This window comes from Salmo salar, chromosome 11 (genome assembly GCF_965601325.2).
Source record: "Salmo salar chromosome 11, fSalSal1, whole genome shotgun sequence".
NCBI lineage: Eukaryota > Metazoa > Chordata > Actinopteri > Salmoniformes > Salmonidae > Salmo > Salmo salar.
Window position 1 is genome coordinate 45161129 of NC_138301.1, and position 22177 is coordinate 45183305.

General features: G+C 41.5%; 1 protein-coding gene across 1 annotated transcript in view; it reads right to left on the reverse strand.

The window, feature by feature from the left end:
* Window positions 1-22177, reverse strand: part of LOC106594958 (transient receptor potential cation channel subfamily M member 5) — a 46964-nt gene that overhangs the window by 13564 nt on the left and 11223 nt on the right. Inside the window, exons 9-22 of the mRNA XM_045689597.2 lie at window positions 21934-22033; window positions 21514-21632; window positions 20884-21234; window positions 20200-20349; window positions 14621-14744; window positions 14106-14251; window positions 12903-13015; window positions 12334-12435; window positions 11252-11516; window positions 10190-10308; window positions 8461-8593; window positions 7909-8083; window positions 6625-6793; window positions 5913-6091 (exon numbers count right to left, since the gene is read on the reverse strand). Of these exons, the coding sequence (XP_045545553.1) occupies window positions 5913-6091; window positions 6625-6793; window positions 7909-8083; window positions 8461-8593; window positions 10190-10308; window positions 11252-11516; window positions 12334-12435; window positions 12903-13015; window positions 14106-14251; window positions 14621-14744; window positions 20200-20349; window positions 20884-21234; window positions 21514-21632; window positions 21934-22033 (2245 nt within the window). The remainder of the gene's footprint in view (window positions 1-5912; window positions 6092-6624; window positions 6794-7908; window positions 8084-8460; window positions 8594-10189; window positions 10309-11251; window positions 11517-12333; window positions 12436-12902; window positions 13016-14105; window positions 14252-14620; window positions 14745-20199; window positions 20350-20883; window positions 21235-21513; window positions 21633-21933; window positions 22034-22177) is intronic.

Here is a 22177-nt window from a genome sequence, read left to right on the forward strand (position 1 = left end):
GTTAGTATCTATGTACTAGCACCAACACCAATCTGTAAGTATCTATGTACTAGCATCAACACCACTGTTAGTATCTATATACTAGCACCAACACCACTCTGTTAGTATCTATATACTAGCACCAACACCACTCTGTAAGTATCTATGTACTAGCATCAACACCACTCTGTTAGTATCTTAATACTTGCACCAACACAACTCTGTTAGTATCTATATACTAGCACCAACACCACTCTGTAAGTATCTATATACTAGCACCAACACCATGGTGTAAGTATCTATGTACTAGCACCAACACCACTCTGTTAGTATCTATATACTAGCACCAACACCACTCTGTTAGTATCTATATATTAGCACCAACACCACTCTGTTAGTATCTATATACTAGCACCAACACCACTCTGTTAGTATCTATGTACTAGCACCAACACCACTCTGTTAGTATCTATATACTAGCACCAACACCACTCTGTAAGTATATATGTACTAGCACCAACACCCCTCTGTTAGTATCTATATACCCTATACCAACACCACTCTGTTAGTATCTATATACTAGCACCAACACCACTCTGTAAGTATCTATATACTAGCACCAACACCATGGTGTAAGTATCTATGTACTAGCACCAACACCACTCTGTTAGTATCTATATACTAGCACCAACACCACTCTGTTAGTATCTATATATTAGCACCAACACCACTCTGTTAGTATCTATATACTAGCACCAACACCACTCTGTTAGTATCTATATACTAGCACCAACACCACTCTGTTAGTATCTATGTACTAGCACCAACACCACTCTGTTAGTATCTATATACTAGCACCAACACCACTCTGTAAGTATATATGTACTAGCACCAACACCCCTCTGTTAGTATCTATATACCCTATACCAACACCACTCTGTTAGTATCTATATACTAGCACCAACACCACTCTGTTAGTATGTATGTACTAGCACCAACACCACTCTGTTAGTATCTATGTACTAGCACCAACACCACTCTGTATGTATCTATATACTAGCACCAACACCACTCTGTAAGTATCTATATACTAGCACCAACACCACTCTGTAAGTATCTATATACTAGCACCAACACCACTCTGTTAGTATCTATGTACTAGCACCAACACCACTCTGTTAGTATCTATGTACTAGCACCAACACCACTCTGTTAGTATCTATGTACTAGCACCAACACCACTCTGTTAGTATCTATGTACTAGCACCAACACCACTCTGTTAGTATCTATGTACTAGCACCAACACCACTCTGTTAGTATCTATGTACTAGCACCAACACCACTCTGTTAGTATCTATGTACTAGCACCAACACCACTCTGTAAGTATCTATGTACTAGCACCAACACCACTCTGTTAGTATCTATGTACTAGCACCAACACCACTCTGTTAGTATCTATGTACTAGCACCAACACCCGTCTGTTAGTATCTATATACCCTATACCAACACCACTCTGTTAGTATCTATATACTAGCACCAACACCACTCTGTTAGTATGTATGTACTAGCACCAACACCACTCTGTAAGTATCTATATACTAGCACCAACACCATGGTGTAAGTATCTATGTACTAGCACCAACACCACTCTGTTAGTATCTATATACTAGCACCAACACCACTCTGTTAGTATCTATATATTAGCACCAACACCACTCTGTTAGTATCTATATACTAGCACCAACACCACTCTGTTAGTATCTATGTACTAGCACCAACACCACTCTGTTAGTATCTATATACTAGCACCAACACCACTCTGTAAGTATATATGTACTAGCACCAACACCCCTCTGTTAGTATCTATATACCCTATACCAACACCACTCTGTTAGTATCTATATACTAGCACCAACACCACTCTGTAAGTATCTATATACTAGCACCAACACCATGGTGTAAGTATCTATGTACTAGCACCAACACCACTCTGTTAGTATCTATATGCTAGCACCAACACCACTCTGTTAGTATCTATATATTAGCACCAACACCACTCTGTTAGTATCTATATACTAGCACCAACACCACTCTGTTAGTATCTATGTACTAGCACCAACACCACTCTGTTAGTATCTATATACTAGCACCAACACCACTCTGTAAGTATATATGTACTAGCACCAACACCCCTCTGTTAGTATCTATATACCCTATACCAACACCACTCTGTTAGTATCTATGTACTAGCACCAACACCACTCTGTTAGTATCTATGTACTAGCACCAACACCACTCTGTAAGTATCTATGTACTAGCACCAACACCAATCTGTAAGTATCTATGTACTAGCATCAACACCACTGTTAGTATCTATATACTAGCACCAACACCACTCTGTTAGTATCTATATACTAGCACCAACACCACTCTGTAAGTATCTATGTACTAGCATCAACACCACTCTGTTAGTATCTTAATACTTGCACCAACACCACTCTGTTAGTATCTATATACTAGCACCAACACCACTCTGTAAGTATCTATATACTAGCACCAACACCATGGTGTAAGTATCTATGTACTAGCACCAACACCACTCTGTTAGTATCTATATACTAGCACCAACACCACTCTGTTAGTATCTATATATTAGCACCAACACCACTCTGTTAGTATCTATATACTAGCACCAACACCACTCTGTTAGTATCTATGTACTAGCACCAACACCACTCTGTTAGTATCTATATACTAGCACCAACACCACTCTGTAAGTATATATGTACTAGCACCAACACCCCTCTGTTAGTATCTATATACCCTATACCAACACCACTCTGTTAGTATCTATATACTAGCACCAACACCACTCTGTAAGTATCTATATACTAGCACCAACACCATGGTGTAAGTATCTATGTACTAGCACCAACACCACTCTGTTAGTATCTATATACTAGCACCAACACCACTCTGTTAGTATCTATATATTAGCACCAACACCACTCTGTTAGTATCTATATACTAGCACCAACACCACTCTGTTAGTATCTATATACTAGCACCAACACCACTCTGTTAGTATCTATGTACTAGCACCAACACCACTCTGTTAGTATCTATATACTAGCACCAACACCACTCTGTAAGTATATATGTACTAGCACCAACACCCCTCTGTTAGTATCTATATACCCTATACCAACACCACTCTGTTAGTATCTATATACTAGCACCAACACCACTCTGTTAGTATCTATGTACTAGCACCAACACCACTCTGTTAGTATCTATGTACTAGCACCAACACCACTCTGTTAGTATCTATGTACTAGCACCAACACCACTCTGTTAGTATCTATGTACTAGCACCAACACCACTCTGTAAGTATCTATGTACTAGCACCAACACCACTCTGTTAGTATCTATGTACTAGCACCAACACCACTCTGTTAGTATCTATGTACTAGCACCAACACCCCTCTGTTAGTATCTATATACCCTATACCAACACCACTCTGTTAGTATCTATATACTAGCACCAACACCACTCTGTTAGTATGTATGTACTAGCACCAACACCACTCTGTAAGTATCTATATACTAGCACCAACACCATGGTGTAAGTATCTATGTACTAGCACCAACACCACTCTGTTAGTATCTATATACTAGCACCAACACCACTCTGTTAGTATCTATATATTAGCACCAACACCACTCTGTTAGTATCTATATACTAGCACCAACACCACTCTGTTAGTATCTATGTACTAGCACCAACACCACTCTGTTAGTATCTATATACTAGCACCAACACCACTCTGTAAGTATATATGTACTAGCACCAACACCCCTCTGTTAGTATCTATATACCCTATACCAACACCACTCTGTTAGTATCTATATACTAGCACCAACACCACTCTGTAAGTATCTATATACTAGCACCAACACCATGGTGTAAGTATCTATGTACTAGCACCAACACCACTCTGTTAGTATCTATATACTAGCACCAACACCACTCTGTTAGTATCTATATATTAGCACCAACACCACTCTGTTAGTATCTATATACTAGCACCAACACCACTCTGTTAGTATCTATGTACTAGCACCAACACCACTCTGTTAGTATCTATATACTAGCACAAACACCACTCTGTAAGTATATATGTACTAGCACCAACACCCCTCTGTTAGTATCTATATACCCTATACCAACACCACTCTGTTAGTATCTATGTACTAGCACCAACACCACTCTGTTAGTATCTATGTACTAGCACCAACACCACTCTGTAAGTATCTATGTACTAGCACCAACACCACTCTGTTAGTATCTATGTACTAGCACCAACACCACTCTGTTAGTATCTATGTACTAGCACCAACACCCCTCTGTTAGTATCTATTAACCCTATACCAACACCACTCTGTTAGTATCTATATACTAGCACCAACACCACTCTGTTAGTATGTATGTACTAGCACCAACACCACTCTGTAAGTATCTATATACTAGCACCAACACCACCAACACCACTCTGTAAGTATCTATATACTAGCACCAACACCACTCTGTTAGTATCTATGTACTAGCACCAACACCACTCTGTTAGTATCTATGTACTAGCACCAACACCACTCTGTTAGTATCTATGTACTAGCACCAACACCACTCTGTTAGTATCTATGTACTAGCACCAACACCACTCTGTTAGTATCTATGTACTAGCACCAACACCACTCTGTTAGTATCTATATACTAGCACCAACACCACTCTGTTAGTATCTATGTACTAGCACCAACACCACTCTGTTAGTATCTATATACTAGCACCAACACCACTCTGTATCTATATACTAGCACCAACACCACTCTGTTAGTATCTATATACTAGCACCAACACCACTCTGTTAGTATCTATATACTAGCACCAACACCACTCTGTTAGTATCTATATACTAGCACCAACATCACTCTGTAAGTATCTATGTACTAGCACCAACACCACTCTGTTAGTATCTATGTACTAGCACCAACACCACTCTGTTAGTATCTATATACTAGCACCAACACCACTCTGTTAGTATCTATATACTAGCACCAACACCACTCTGTAAGTATCTATGTACTAGCACCAACACCACTCTGTTAGTATCTATATACTAGCACCAACACCACTCTGTTAGTATCTATATACTAGCACCAACACCACTCTGTTAGTATCTATATACTAGCACCAACACCACTCTGTAAGTATCTATGTACTAGCACCAACACCACTCTGTTAGTATCTATGTACTAGCACCAACACCACTCTGTTAGTATCTATATACTAGCACCAACACCACTCTGTTAGTATCTATGTACTAGCACCAACACCACTCTGTTAGTATCTATGTACTAGCACCAACACCACTCTGTTAGTATCTATATACTAGCACCAACACCACTCTGTTAGTATCTATATACTAGCACCAACACCACTCTGTTAGTATCTATATACTAGCACCAACACCACTCTGTTAGTATCTATGTACTAGCACCAACACCACTCTGTTTGTATCTATGTACTAGCACCAACACCACTCTGTTAGTATCTATATACTAGCACCAACACCACTCTGTTAGTATCTATATACTAGCACCAACACCACTCTGTTAGTATCTATGTACTAGCACCAACACCACTCTGTTTGTATCTATGCACTAGCACCAACAACACGGTGTTATGTTTCATATTAAACTGAATTGTGTTGTGTACGTTCACACTACAATGTGCAGTAGGGCTGCTGCAACCGACAATGTATAAAAACACATGTACTGTATATGAATGTGTGAATGTGTAACTATGTACCTACATAACTATACATGTCTGTATGTATGCGATGTAAATACGTCTGTTTCTGGCCCTACCTAGTTGCTCCAGTTTGGGCTCAGGCCTCTTGACCAGGCTGAGGAGGAGCTGGGAGCAGTGGCTGATGATGATGAAGGGCGGGGCTAAGGCTGGCCGGCTGTGGTACTCCACGATCAGGTTGTACCTCTGGAACTTCCAGAAGATGTCCGTGTTGCCCTGCACCACCTGGAATGTGTAGCTGTAGGCACGCAGGTGGAGGAAAGATCACAGTGAGAATACACTGCATGAGATACATGTGAGTAAGTATTGATATTTTTTCTGTGTTAATCCAAGGTAAAGAGACAGTTGAATTGTGTATGCCCGTGAAATATACAACCTTATTCATTATTATTATTAATAATCATAACAGATGGTTGTGTGAGACAGTCACAGTTCAGGCCGGACTCTTCCTGTCAATCATTAAAAGCTCTGTGGGTCTATAGGCTTTGTTCAAACAAAACTTTAACCCAGCTGTTCTGGGTCAAAGAAAACAAAACAAAAGTATGTTTCAATGATTGTGCATGCAAGTTTATTCCTGGGTTATTTCCTGGGTGATGACTGTGGCCTGAGTAACACGTGTGTGTTAAGTCTGACCTTGTACATATTTGCCATTTAGCAGATGTTTTCATTTTACATACGGGTGGTTCCGAGAATTTAACCCACTATCTTGTCGTTGTCAAGCCCCATGTTCTACCAACTGAGCTGCAGAGTAGCGTGTGTGTTGAGTCTGACCTGAACATGGCGATGAGGAGGTTGAGCAGCAGAACGTTGGTAACCAGTAAGAAGATGACCAGCAGTAGGATGACCAGCCAGTTGGCGTAGATGTTGGGACAAGGGGGCAGAGTTCCCATGATGATCTCCTCTATCACCGTGGTGCAGTTGGTCTCGGGCATCCGTGCCACTGGGAAGATTACATTCGATAGTTCTTCAAAATGTACCACTGAACGAAACTGAACTACATGTAAACTACATGTAAACTGAACTACATGTAAACTGAACTACATGTAAACTACATGTAAACTGAACTACATGTAAACTCAACAACATGTAAACTACTTGTAAACTGAACTACATGTAAACTACTTGTAAACTGAACTACATGTAAACTACAAGTAAACTGAACTACATGTAAACTACAAGTAAACTGAACTACATGTACACTACAAGTAAACTGAACTACATGTACACTACAAGTAAACTGAACTACATGTAAACTACATCTTTTTTATTATTATTATTTTTATTTCACCTTTATTTAACCAGGAAGGCCAGTTGAGAACAAGTTCTCATTTACAACTGCGACCTGGCCAAGATAAAGCAAAGCAGTGCTGAACTGAATTACATGTAAACTACATGTAAACTACATGTAAACTGAACTACATGTAAACTACATGTAAACTGAACAACATGAAAACTACATCACAAAGGAACCACATGTAAACTACATGTAAACGGAACCACATGTAAATGACATGAAAACAGATCTACATGTAAACTACATATAAACATAAGTACATGTAAACTACATTTAAACTGAACTACATCTAAACTACATGTAAACTGGCTATGTGTGAACTACATGTAAACTGACTACATGTGAACTACATGTAAACTGGCTATGTGTGAGCTACATGTAAACTGGCTATGTGTGAACTAAATGTAAATGGAAGTACATGTAAACTACATGTGCACCAGTGGAGGCTGCTGAGGGGAGGATGGCTCATAATAATGGCTGGAACGGAGAATATGGATCTATATAAACCATGTGTTTGATGGATTTGATACCATTCCACTTACTTCGTTCCAGACATGACCATGAGCTCGTCCTCCCCAATTAAGGTGCTACCAACCTCCTGTGATGTGAACTACATGTAAACTGAACTACATGTGAACTACATGTAAACTGAACTACATGTGAACTACATGTAAACTGAACTACATGTAAACAGAACTACATGTACATGACTATAACAGAGCAGAGGCATTGCTAGAAAAACAGAAAACATTATATCTCACCGTCAATCTCCTCCAGTGGGATCTGGCCAAAGATGTGCAGGTAGGGTCGATACAGGACCCTGCGAAACACCCAGTCTAGGCGCGGGTCGTTGGGGTGGAGAAGGGCCTGAGTAGCCACGCCGTACGCTATGAGCCACACACTCAGGAAGAACAGGAAGAAGAACACATCCTTCATCTGCAAGGAAGAACAGAGCACAAACATTACGTGTAATCCTCATCTGACATACACCACAAATGTACCAGGTTATAAAGTATGGTTATAACCACAATTCCATTTATACACAACAGGGTTGGGGTCAATTACTGTCAATTCAAGAAGTACACTGGAATTACAATTACAATGAATAATAATAATAATCAATGACAAATGTTTTGTTTTTTAAAATTTGATTTACTTTCTGAATTGACTGGAATTTAAATGGAATTGACCTCAACCCTGATACACAAATACATTAGAGTTTTCTAAATGTGGTTTAGTTGGGCTACATTGTATTTATGGGTCATGCTTTGTGGGTCATACATGTTTGTCTTTTGAACAGTTCTCTACTTTACCATCCTCTCCACAATGATGATCTTGGGCCCCAGTTGCTTGTGGATGGCGAAGATGTGGATAAGACGCAGTGTGAACACCATGAAGTCCAGCGCCAGAACCGTTCGTCCCGCCTCATACGTGTCTTTCACCATCCTGTCATAATTACACCCTATATTAGTCCTATATTAAACTATGGCTCTCAAATTCAAATCTGGACCTCGAAGCCAGTTCCACAGATTTTTTGTAAATGTTAAAAAATTCTCCTCCCCCTAATCAGGAACTGATTAAGACCTGGGACACCAGGTGGATGCAATGAATTATCAGGTAGAAGACCAAAGCAGCAGTAGTCCCCGGTCCTCGTAGGGTCAGATTTGAATACCCCAGCTGTACGGAGTTAATGTCACTAGCAATGTCACTTCATACAGTAAATTTACTGAAAATCAGCAGTTCTCTTTCTATCACTAGATATCACACCACAACTATAGCCTACTGTAGCCTATCATATATCCTACCTACTGTAGCCTATCATATAGCCTACCTACTGTAGCCTATCATATATCCTACCTACTGTAGCCTATCATATAGCCTACCTACTGTAGCCTATCAAAACGAATTTCTTGTTAGAAATCGTCACTTTTTTTTAATCAAATCCTCCTGCTGCAGGGTTATTTTACTCTTGCGACGAAACCGGTCAAATTAAGATCCTACACCTGTATATTTACATTTTTTGGAAAAGCCCATTGAGACCCAGAGCCTCTTTTTCAAGGGAGACCTGGCCGAGAAGGCAGTAACAATCAATACATTACATCATTAAAATATACAACAATACAATACAACAACATGATCCAGCCTAAAAAAAAGCATTTACACTCCTCCGTAACAGAGTCTCTCATCAATATTTTAAATTCATTCAGTGGCACTAACATATCTAGATGAAGCATGGATTGTAGATTATTCCATGCCTCTGGTGCACAAGAAGAGAAGGCAGTCTTGCCTAATACTGTGAATGTCCTGGGGACTTTAAGTAGAAACCACCTAGCAGACGGGGTATGGTAACTGCTGGTGGTGAAGGAGACCAGACTACAGACGTAAAGAGGGAGTTTACCCAGAAGGGCTTTGTAGATGAACACATACAAATGTATCTTTCTGTGCATATAAAGTGAAGTCCAACCTACCATTTGGTACAATGTGCAATGGTGGGTGAGTGACTTGGCATTTGCAATAAAGCGCAAGGATGCATGATAAACAGAGTCCAGTCTCTGTAAGACAGAGGAGGCTGCATGCATATACAACAAGTCACCATAATCAATTACAGAGAGAAAAGTGGCCTGAACAAGCTTCTTTCTAGCCATAAGCGGGAAGCAAGCCTTATTACGAAAATAAAAACCCAATTTCAATTTAAGCTTTTGTCACAAGATTATCCACATGAACTTTAAAGGACAACTTGTTATCCAACCAAATACCTAGGTATTTGTAGGATGACACTTTTTCAATGGCTAAGCCACCAGATGTGACAATGCTAACCTTCTCTGGCAGACTTCTAGCTCTGGTAAAGGTCATGAATGTAGTTTTTTTTTGTATATTAAAGACCAGTTTGAGACCATAAAGTGAGGCCTGCAGTGACTGAAAAGCAGTCTGGAGCTCTTCAACAGCGTGGAACCAGAGAAGGAGCACATGAATACATAACTGTATCATCTGCATATAGATGTAACTTTGTTGGTTGCAAGAGAGGAAGAGGACTCTGCTCACCTGCAGGACACACCGATTACGAAGAGTGAGATGGCCACCATGTCACACTTGTTCCAGTTGTCCTCCACGTACAGCTTGAATTTCTTCAGGATGCTCATGTCTTCGTCTGTGAAGAAACTCTGCATCACCCAGGTCAATAAAGTGTTAGTTCACTCTTTTAGAACATCACAATTAGCAGTATCATTCTATTTGTGTATATTTCCAGGTAGTTTGAGTAATTTATGTCAAATTTCCCCAGGCTAAAAATAGATTTATCCTCAGCAACAGTCCACGAGTATCCTCAACGCTGCACATATTTTGTCTAGCCGCACACCTGATGCAACTTATCAACAGCTGATAAGAGTACCTGAGGAACAGAGTTGAGAAGCACTGAAATGGAACTCTATTCCTTAGTGCACTACTTAGTGTTCTGAACAGGGCCCTTGTCGAAAGTAGTTCAGTATGTAGGGAATAGGGTGCCATTTCAGACACACATATTGTGCTATGTAACCTTTATTTAACTAGGCAAGTCAGTTAAGAACAAATTCTTATTTACAATGACGGCCTACCCCAGCCAAACCCTAACTCAGACGACGCTGGGCCAATTGTGCGTCGCCGTATGGGACTCCCAATCACGGCCGGATGAGATACAGCCTGGATTCAAACCAGGTAATGTAGTGACGCATCTTACACTGAGATGCAGTGCCTTAGACCGCTGCGCCACTCGGGAGCCCACAAGGCAAAAACTGGTTGAATCAATGTATCCCCGTAATGAATCCCCGTAATTTCAACAACAAAAAATTATGTGAAAAAAAATTCACCCCAACTTTTAACCTTAATCCAATGACATGGTAATTTTTTTATTTAATTCACGTTAGTTGACAACTCTAACAAATGTAAATCAAAACCCATGGGAAGGGATGTCAATGATGATGACATGAGTTGGACTCATGGTCTCCTGAGGTAGCTTTGCCAGTGTCACCCTCAGCCCTACAAGGACATTTCCTCTTGGTCTAACAATTAAGACGTTGGTTTTTCTCGTGGGAGACCCGAGTTCAGATCCAGCCCGTGACATCAACATACCTGTCGCAGCTCCTCCAGCACCAGGGTGAAGACCCAGAAGTAGAGCATGATCTCAGGGGCCCCAGGACCCGCGGGGGGCGGAGGACGAAAGTCCAGCAGGAGCACGTAGGTGAACAGGATGAGGAAGGCAAAGTACATGATGACATTGCCTAGGAACACAGTGACCGGGGCGCTCCAGAAGCGACGCCAGCGACGCAGCAGGAAACGCCACCACACGGCTGCACTGCTCTGGCCCTCCACGCCACCAGGAGGACCACCTGAGTCTCTGGAACACCATACAACAAATTGAAAATTGGGAATTTTACTTGAATATAATTTTTTAATATACAGTATTCTTCAACAGTCCGCAAACTTCTAGCCTCGTATTAACTGGCTGGCTCACAAGGCTGCTAAAAGGCAGGTTGACATGAAGTGTAGTCAACTTTGTTCTAAGGACATACATAATCTGATTGGTTTAGGGCAGAACAATTGTTTATATAGCTTATTCAACTAAACTTTTAATAAAATAAATGTTAACTGACCTCCTGGCAGATTTTTGACCTAGCTTGCTAGCTATTTCTATTTTATAATTCAACCTTAGTAGGAAGTAGTGCCCTGCTCAGCTAAGCTACATATAGCTTAACATTTTACGTTTCTGCCCTCAGGGAACATAACTGTCCATTCCAATTGTTAAATTCATATAGCTTATAAAACGAAATATTTTGATAAGGAAAGTGGGAGCTGATTTACTGGTATTTTTGAGACCAAGCTAGCTAGCTCTAGTTTGCTCTTTCCTTCAAGTCATGAGACCAGCTGTATTTTAGAGGTGTTGTCACATTTGTATGACTACTGTAACACAATAATGATTTCAAAATGTTACAACTTGTAACTCAAAGTTTTATTTACAATATTCTCAGTTCAAACCTCCGCCATGTTTTCAAAAGTTGTGCATCTGTTAAACTCTGCCCATTGACCTAGAAACCAATCGTATTTGTTCTGCCCTAAACCAATCAGATTCTTTCTGCCCTTAGAACAAAGTTGACTACACTTTATGTCCCTTTATAAACAGCAGGTATAGTAGAATAAATGGTTTTATAACTCACAAAGGGTCATTGTCTGTTAGTAGCAGGGCCTTTTCTGTGTCCAGACTGTCTAGCTCCACATACTGCTCCTCTCCTCCACCACGACTGTCTAGCTCCTCATCACTGCATCATTACACACATAGAGATAACATGACTACACAGACGAGGACACGGCCGATGCATGCACACACACACAAACGGGCGCATACACACACACACGGACGCGTACACACATACACACACACACACACAGACGCGTACACACATACACACACACACACACACAGACGCGTACACACATACACACACACACAGACACGTACACACATACACACACACACAGACGCGTACACACACACACACACACACACACACACACACACACACACACACACACACACACACACACACACACACACCACACACACACACGAACATATTGACCCAAGCACTCTAACACGTAGATGCAGACACTGAAACGAGTGCCCACAACTCTGTACTTCAACAGACATACGTTCTTACGGTTCCTACCGTACTGTGGAAATGACTGTGACAACATTGACAATATGAAGCTAGATTTCTGTGGTGACCTGAACTTGATGAGGTTGGTCCAGATGAGAGGGGGACAGAAGAAAGACAGCACCAGTTTGGAGATGGCTGTGTCTGTAGTCATCGCCCCCCACCAGATCTTAGTGAGGAACCCCTGGGACAAACCATGAGCGCTGTTACCAACCTATCACACAACCTTATCTTAGGCCCTACTAATTGTATTACATAGGCCATACTAATTGTATTACATAGGCCATACTAATTGTATTACATAGGCCATACCAATTGTATTACATAGGCCATACTAATTGTATTACATAGGCCATACCAATTGTATTACATAGGCCATACCAATTGTATTACATAGGCCATACCAATTGTATTACATAGGCCATACTAATTGTATTACATAGGCCATACCAATTGTATTACATAGGCCATACCAATTGCATTACATAGGCCATACCAATTGCATTACATAGGCCATACTAATTGTATTACATAGGCCATACCAATTGTATTACATGGCCATACTAATTGTATTACATAGGCCATACTAATTGTATTGCATGTTTAACTTTAATTTTTTTCAAGTGAGGCGAGCACATTTTAGTCTCTTGGGGAAGTTAAAAGAGGTAGTTCAGCCATAATCCGAGAGGATGTTGTGAATGGTTTTACTGTAAAATTGAGGACATTATTTTGCTATAATCCTGCAAAAGAAATGTTTAAAGGGCAACCATTTAATTAAATGTGTATGGCCTTACTACTGTGAAAGTGTAGAACACACCTATCAACACTGAAACCAGCAGAGGGCACATCGCCCCATAAAACACACCTATCAACACTGAAACCAGCAGAGGGCACATCACCCCATAAAACACACCTATCAACACTGAAACCAGCAGAGGACACATCACCCCATAAAACACACCTATCAACACTGAAACCAGCAGAGAGCACATCGCCCCATAAAACACACCTATCAACACTGAAACCAGCAGAGAGCACATCGCCCCATAAAACACACCTATCAACACTGAAACCAGCAGAGGGCACATCACCCCATAAAACACACCTATCAACACACAGTCACACACCAAGAGGACTCTGTGAATATTGTCTGTGTACACAGTAAAATCTATCTAATGTATCATTTGTTTATGGAACATCGAGATTAAAAGTAAAGAGGCCACATGTTTCTTTCGGTGTGTCTATGTGTGCCTGCACGTGTTACCGTAGCCTACCTGAACTCCATCGTGGGCGAAGAAGCACTTGGCATCAGCCTCGGTTGCCAGGTTGAGGACGGTGGATTGATTCCAGCAGCGGGTCCTTCTCACCAGAAGAGCATAGGCCCTGTCCTCACTGTTAGAGTAGCACTCCCCAAACAGATCTGGCAACACATACACACACACCAGACTCAACACACTTACCAAGACTTCACACCATTCAAATCAGGCTTTTGTCTGCTTGTTATATAGGCATTGGTTGTATCTAGATTCTTATCTTGTGATGATCACACTGTGAATTCTAACCCCAGGAGAATTTCCTAGGAAATAGATACTTTCAGGGAACATCTTTGTCTTAGTGGTATTTTTCAACTAAGTGATGGTTTGTGATCCCAGAGCATTATGTCATCGCAGAGTGTGATACTGCATGTTTTATCCAGTGTGTGTGTGTGTGTGTGTGTGTGTGTGTGTGTGTGTGTGTGTGTGTGTGTGTGTGTGTGTGTGTGTGCCTACATGCTCCTCGTGTCTCTCACCTAGGGCAAACTGCTCATACTTGGCCTCCTTCATACTGCGTGCTGACTCTGCCTCTGACTCCAGGCCAGACATCTCTTTCAGGATCTTATAACCAGCTAGAGCCGCAGCTACAGCCTCAGGACCCTGGACCACAGAGAGAGAGAGAGAGACAGAGAGAGAGAGAGACAGAGAGACAGAGAGAGGGAGAGAGACAGAGAGAGAGAGAGAGAGACACAGAGAGACACAGAGAGAGAGAGAGAGACACAGAGAGAGAGAGAGAGAGACAGCGACAGAGACAGAGACAGAGTCAGAGACAGAGAGGGAGACAGAGAGGGAGAGAGAGGGAGACTTGAACAGAGCAATACTCAATCATGAGGCATAACAATGACAGATGGTTTGATGAAGAATGCAAAAACCAAAGAAAGAAATTGAGAAACCTATCCAACCAAAAACATAGAGACCCAGAAAACCTGAGCCTACGCCTTCACTACGGTGAATCACTAAAACAGTACAGAAATACACTATGGAAAAAGAAGGAACAGCACGTCAGAAATCAGTTCAATGTAATCAAAGAATCTATAGAATCTAACCACTTCTGGGAAAGAGTTATCTATCCAAAATGGAGATTTATGGATAAACCACTTCATATCTTTTTGCATCTATAACAAAGAACAAACCACAAAAACATATGCATGATCAAATACAAATCTTAGAATAAACTATTAAAGACTACCAGAACCCACTGGATTCTCCAATTACAATGAATGAACTACAGCACAAAATTCAAACCCTCCAACCCAAAAAGACCTGTGGTGTTGATGGTATCCTCAATAAAATGATAAAATATACAGACCACAAATTCTAATTGGCTATACTTAAACTCTTTAACATTATCCTCAGCTCCGACATCTTCCACAATATTTGGAATCAAGGACTGATCACCCCAATCCACAAAAGTGGAGACAAATTTGACCCCAATAACTACCGTGGGATTTGCGTCAACAGCAACCTTGGGGAAATCCTCTGCATTATCATTAACAGCAGACTTGCACATTTCCTCAGTGAAAACAATGTACTGAGCAAATATCAAACTGGCTTTTTAACAAATTACCGTATGACAGACCACGTAGTCACGTAGTCACACCCTAATTGACAAATAAACAAACCAAAACAAAGGCAAAGTCTTCTCATGATTTGTTGATTTCAAAAAAGCTTTTGACAAAATTTGGCATGAGGGTCTGCTATACAAATGGATGGAAAGCTGTGTTGGGGGAAAAACATACGACACAAACAACAAGTGTGCAGTTAAAATTGGCAAAAAACACATATTTCTTTCCACAGGGCCGTGGGGTGAGACAGGGATGCAGCTTGAGCCCCACCTTCAACATATATATCAACTAATTGACGAGGGCCCTAGAAGTCTGCAGCACCCGGCCTCACCCTACTAGAATCTGAAGTCAAATGTCTACTGATTGCTGATGATCTGGTGCTTCTGTCCCCAACCAAGGAGGGCCTACAGCAGCACCTAGATCTTCAGCACAGATTCTGTTAGAATTGGGTCCTGACAGTAAATCTCAGTAAGACAAAAATAAGGGTGTTCCAAAAAAGGTCCACTTGCCAGGACCACAAATACAAATTCCATCTAGACACCGTTGCCCAAGAGCACACAAAAAAACTATACATACCTCGGGCTAAACATCAGCGCCACAGGTAACTTCCACAAAGCTGTGAACGATCTGAGAGACAAGGCAAGAAGGGCCTTCTACGCCATCAAATGGAACATAAAATTCAACATCTCAATTAGGATCTGGCTAAAAATACTTGAATCAGTTATAGAACCCATTGCCCTTTATGGTTGTGAGGTCTGAGATCCGCTCACCAACCAAGAATTCGCAAAATGAGATAAACACCAAATTGAGACTCCACGTGCAGAATTCTGCACAAATATCCTCTGTGTACAACGTAAAACACAAAAGAATGCATGCAGAGCAGAATTAGGCCAATACCTTCTAATTATCAAAATCCAGAAAAGAGACATTAAATTCTACAACCACCTAAAAGGAAGCCATGGAAATAATAAATAAACAGAGCAAACTAGAAATCTATTTGTCCCTAAATAGAGAGTACACAGTGGCAGAATACCTGATCACCGTGACTGACCCAAAATTAACAAAAGCTTTGACTATGTACAGACTCAGTGAGCATAGCCTTGCTATTGAGAAAGGCCGCCAAGAGAAGAGAAGACAGGCGATTTTCACACTGCCAACAAAATGGAGGTACAAACTGAGCTGCACTTCCTAACCTCCTGCCAAATTTATGACCATATTAGAGACACATATTTCCCTCGGGTTACACAGACCCACAAAGAATTCGAAAAACAATCCAATTTTGATAAACTCCCATATCTATTGGGTGAAATACCACAGTGTGCCATCACAGTAGCAAGATTTGTGACCTGTTGCCACAAGGGCAACCAGTGAAGAACAAAAAACTTTGTAAATACAACCCATATTTATGTTTATTTATTTTCCCTAAATATTTATGTTTATTTATTTTCCCTTTTGTACTTTAACTATTTGCACATCGTTACAACACTGTATATAGGCATAATATGACATTTAAAATGTTTCTATTCCTTTAGAGCTTTTGTGAGTATAATGTTCACTGTTAATTAAAACATTTTATTGTTTATTATCTATTTCACTTGCTTTGGCAATGTAAACATACAGTTGAAGTCGGAAGTTTACTTAAACCTTAGCCAAATACATTTAAACTCAGTTTTTTCACAATTCCTGACATTTAATGCTAGTACAATTTCCCTGTCTTAGGTCAGTTAGGATCACCACTTTCTTTTAAGAATGTGAAATGTCAGAATAATAGTAGAGAGAATGATTTATTTCAGCTTTTATTTCTTTCATCACATTCACAGTGTCACAGGTGTAGCCGTGTTGAATAGACCAAATCGCAGCGGGTATGTGGATACTCATATTCTTTTAATGAAAACACGCAAAGCATCCACAGGGAAAACAATAAACAGTACTCACGACAACAGGAACAGTTTTGCAGGCTCACAAAACGCAGTGCAAAAACAACTACCCACAACCCCAAAGAAAAACACACACTACTATATAGGACTCCCAATCAAAGGCAACTCAACACACCTGCCTTCAATTGGGAGTCCAATCACCAACACAACACTTAACACACAAAACCCCTGCCACGTCCTGACCAAAACTAATACAATTGCTCCCTCTGCTGGTCAGGACGTGACACACAGTGGCTCAGAAGTTTACATACACTCAATTAGTATTTGGTAGTATTGCCTTTAAATTGTTTAACTTGGATCAAACGTTTCGGGTAACCGAAACAAGCTTCCCACAATAAGTTGGGTGAATTTTGGCCCATTCCTCCTGACAGAGCTGGTGTAACTGAATCAGGTTTGTAGGCCTCCTTGCTCGCACACGCTTTCTCAGTTCTGTCCACAAATCTTCTGTAGGATTGAGGTCAGGGGTTTGTGATGGCCACTCCAATACCGTGACTTTGTTGTCCTTAAGCCATTTTGCCACAACTTTGGAATTATGCTAGGGATCATTGTCCATTTGGAAGACCCATTTGTGACCAAGCTTTAACTTCCTGACTGATGTCTTGAGATATATATCAATATATCCACATCATTTTCCTGCCTCATGATGCCATCTATTTTGTGAAGTGCACCAATCTCTCCTGCAGCAAAGCACCCCCACAACATGATGCTGCCACCCCTGTGCTTCACGGTTGGGATGGTGTTCTTCGGCTTGTAAGCCTCCCCCTTTTTCCTCCAAACATAACGATGGCCATTATGGCCAAACAGTTCTATTTTTGTTTTATCAGACCAGAGGACATTTCTCCAAAAAGTACAATCTTTGTCCCCATGTGCAGCTGCAAACCTTAGTCTGGCTTTTTATGGATGTTTTGGAGCAGTGGCTTCTTCCTTGCTGAGCAGCCTTTCAGGTTATATCGATATAGGACTCATTTTAGTGTTGATATAGATACTTTTGTACCTGTTTCCTCCAGCATCTTCACAAGGTCCTTTGCTGTTGATCTGGGATTGATTTGCACTTTTTGCACCAAAGTACTTTCATCTCTAGGAGACAGAACGCGTCTCCTTCCTGAGCGGTATGACGGCTGCATGGTCCCATGGTGTTTATACTGGCATACTATTGTTTGCACAGATGAACATGGTACCTTCAGGCGTTTGGAAATTGCTCCCAAGGAAGAATCAGACTTGTGGAGGTCTACAATTTTTTTCCTGAGGTCTTGGCTGATTTCTTTTGATGTTCGCATGATGTCAAGCAAAGAGGTACTGAGTTTGAAGGTAGGCCTTGAAATACATCCACAGGTACACTATCACAAGCTATCCACAGGTACACTATCAGAAGCTTCTAAAGCCATAAAACAGTAGATGTCCTAACCGACTTGCCAAAACAATAGTTTGTTAACAAGAAATTTGTGGAGTGGTTGTAAAACGAGTTTTAATGACTCCAACCTAAGTGTATGTAAACTTCAGACTTCAACTGTATGTTTCTCATCCCAATAAAGCCCTTTGATTTGAATTGAAATTGAGAGAGAGAGTGACTGACCATCCTTTTGTGAGTGTAATGTTCACTAATGTTTCCATTGTTCATTTCCCTTTTGTTTATTGTCTATTCCATTTGCTTTGGCAATGTAAACATGTTTCCCATGCCAATAAAGCCATTTGAATTGAATTGAGAGAGACAGAGAGAGGGGGGGATACAGAGAGAGAATAGAGAGAGAGAATAGAGAGAGAGAGACAGATAGAAGGGGGATACAGAGGGAGCATAGAGAGAAAGAGAATAGAGAGAGAGAGAAAGGGAGAGAGAGGGAGAGAGATAATAGAGAGAGAGAGGGATACAGAGAGATAGAGAGAGAGAGATAATAGAATGAGAGAGCGAGAGAGAGAGAGAGAGAGAGAGAGAGAGAGAGAGAGAGATAGAAGGGGGATACAGAGAGAGAGAGGGAGGGGAATGAGAGAGAGAGAGAAAGGGAGATATAATAGAGAGAGAGAGGGGCATACAGAGAGATAGAGAATAGAGAGCGAGAGAGATAATAGAATGAGAGAGAGCGAGAGAGAGAAGGGGGATACAGACAGAGAGAGAGAGAGATGGGAGAGAGGGGATTCAGAGAGAGAGTGACTGACCATCCTTTTGTGAGTGTAATGTTCACTAATGTTTCCATTGTTTATTTCCCTTTTGTTACTTGTCTATTCCATTTGCTTTGGAAAAGTAAACATGTTTCCCATGCCAATAAAGCCCTTTGAATTGATTGAATTGAGAGAGAGAGTGTGTACGTGTGTGTCTGTCTGTCTGGCTGTAAATGTCTTAATGTGCAGTAAGTGTGTATGTTTGGTACTAAACTCCCTCTCACCACCACCCTGCTCAACACCATACTGATGATATCTACATTAGCTTTTAAACTGCCTGTATTGACACTGGCCAGCAATAAAACCTACACTAACTACTGGGCTTGACCTTCATTTGAATAATCCTCCTGGAGATCAGAGAGGTTTCAGAACTAACTCTCTGGGAGGGAGGGGACTGACCATGGCCCAGAAGTAGTTAGCCATCTGCTGCCGGTTCTGGAGAACAGCCCAGAGGAACAGGTCCCTCCAGGGGTGCTCACAGCGCTCCTCCAGCTCAGCCAGGCTCTTCTGGTTGTTAAAGAGACGGCCTGCCTTCTTGCCTGTCTTCTCCTGGAGACAACACACACACACACACAGACACAGTGAGACAAGACACAGTGAGACACACACAGAGAAAGAGAGACACAAACACACACACACACAGTGAGACACACACGTAAGGATGAAGAAGAGTGAACTCTGACAGACACATAGAAATGCAGAGAAAAACGTGTCTCTGCTGGACATCTTGACATGGTTTCAATCTGTTCTTCAGAAAAGCCTTGGAATCTGTGAGGTTTTCTTTTCTCCAGCCACGTCTCAGTCTTCAGCTGTGATCCATGAGGAACTATCTGTGGTCCATGAGGAACTATCTGTGACCCATGAGGAACTATCTGTGACCCATGAGGAACTATCTGTGACCCATGAGAAACTATCTGTGACCCATGAGGAACTATCTGTGACCCATGAGGAACTATCTGTGACCCATGAGGAACTATCTGTGACCCATGAGAAACTATCTGTGACCCATGAGAAACTATCTGTGATCCATGGTGTGATAAACTCACTCTGTGTTACCTCAGGAACAGCCTACCCAGTACCCACCGTGGGCAGCTTCTGATAGAAGCCTTTACACGAGTCGTGCAGGAAGTCTTTCAGCACTTTGGACACCTCGTGCAAGGTGAAGCGGGCCTTCCGGTCCCCGGGCTCGGCCTTGTGGTGGTCGTGAGGGGGCCCAGGCGTCCGTGCTGCCTTCAGTAGGAGCTGTTTCTCCTGGTGCTTCTTCAGGAGGAGGAGATGAAGGAGGCTCTTCTCTGACACGGAGCAGTAGAGCTCCTGCAGGCGGCCGTAGGTCAGGAACTCGCCCAGACACACGCCGTTGTCCACAAATAGACGCACAAAGTCGGGCTTGTCATTGACCAGGGCGTCCATCATCACCTCCTCCAGGTCACCTGCCTGCAAGGGTCAGTAGATAGTGCTATATATTACTAACTTTGTAGTAAACTGCCAATACAATTCTAATATTCTGTTTTACTAAGCAATATTTATGTTGCATATAGACTTTTTACATTCTGTTATTATACTAAGGTAAGATACGTTTTTTAATGATCCTCAATGTGGCAGCAAATATATTACATAAACAATAATCAGCACTAGCAGGACAAAGTTCAGGACCAATAGGAGAGAGAGAGAATGAATGAAGGAGGGACATCTCATGCTGTCTTTCATTCTCACCGTCCACTCCACGTCCCCGTTGAAGATGTGGCTCTTAGCGATGTCCACCCGGTTCCAGGCCACCGCCAACTTCAGCTCATCCAGGAAGTCCTGAGCTTCCTGACTCTGGCTCTTACAGGCTGCATGCCACACACAGGGCAAAGGTTAGATGTTAGGGGTCAAAGGTTAGATGTTAGGCGTCAAAAAGTTATGGGTTAACCCCCGTTCAGAAAGAAAGTTCATATCCATCAAAAACAGAATGAGCATATTTCTTTTCTATGTTGACGGATGGCTTTCAGTAACTCTTCAAACCTTTTTATATGGAGCATAATTGGAAATGTATTGATCTTTTGACGGAAATCTTTCATCTGCTTCTGTACAAGCCCTTTTTAGGATTGATGTAAGTGCTGTCAACCGCAGTAGAAGCATTCCATCCAGTACCTTTGACCAAGGCTTTGAGGATGACCGTGTCCAGCTCAGAGCTCTCCTGCTCGGGGTCATGAACTGTCAGGAGGTGGCCGTTGTCCAGTATCTTCTGGATCTAAAGATCAGGAGGAAGTCAGTCAGTCAACCTCTCTGCTCTCTGCTCTCTCTCTCTGCTCTCTGCTCTCTCTCTCTGCTCTCTGCTCTCTCTCTCTGCTCTCTCTCTCTGCTCTCTCTCTCTGCTCTCTGCTCTCTCTCTCTG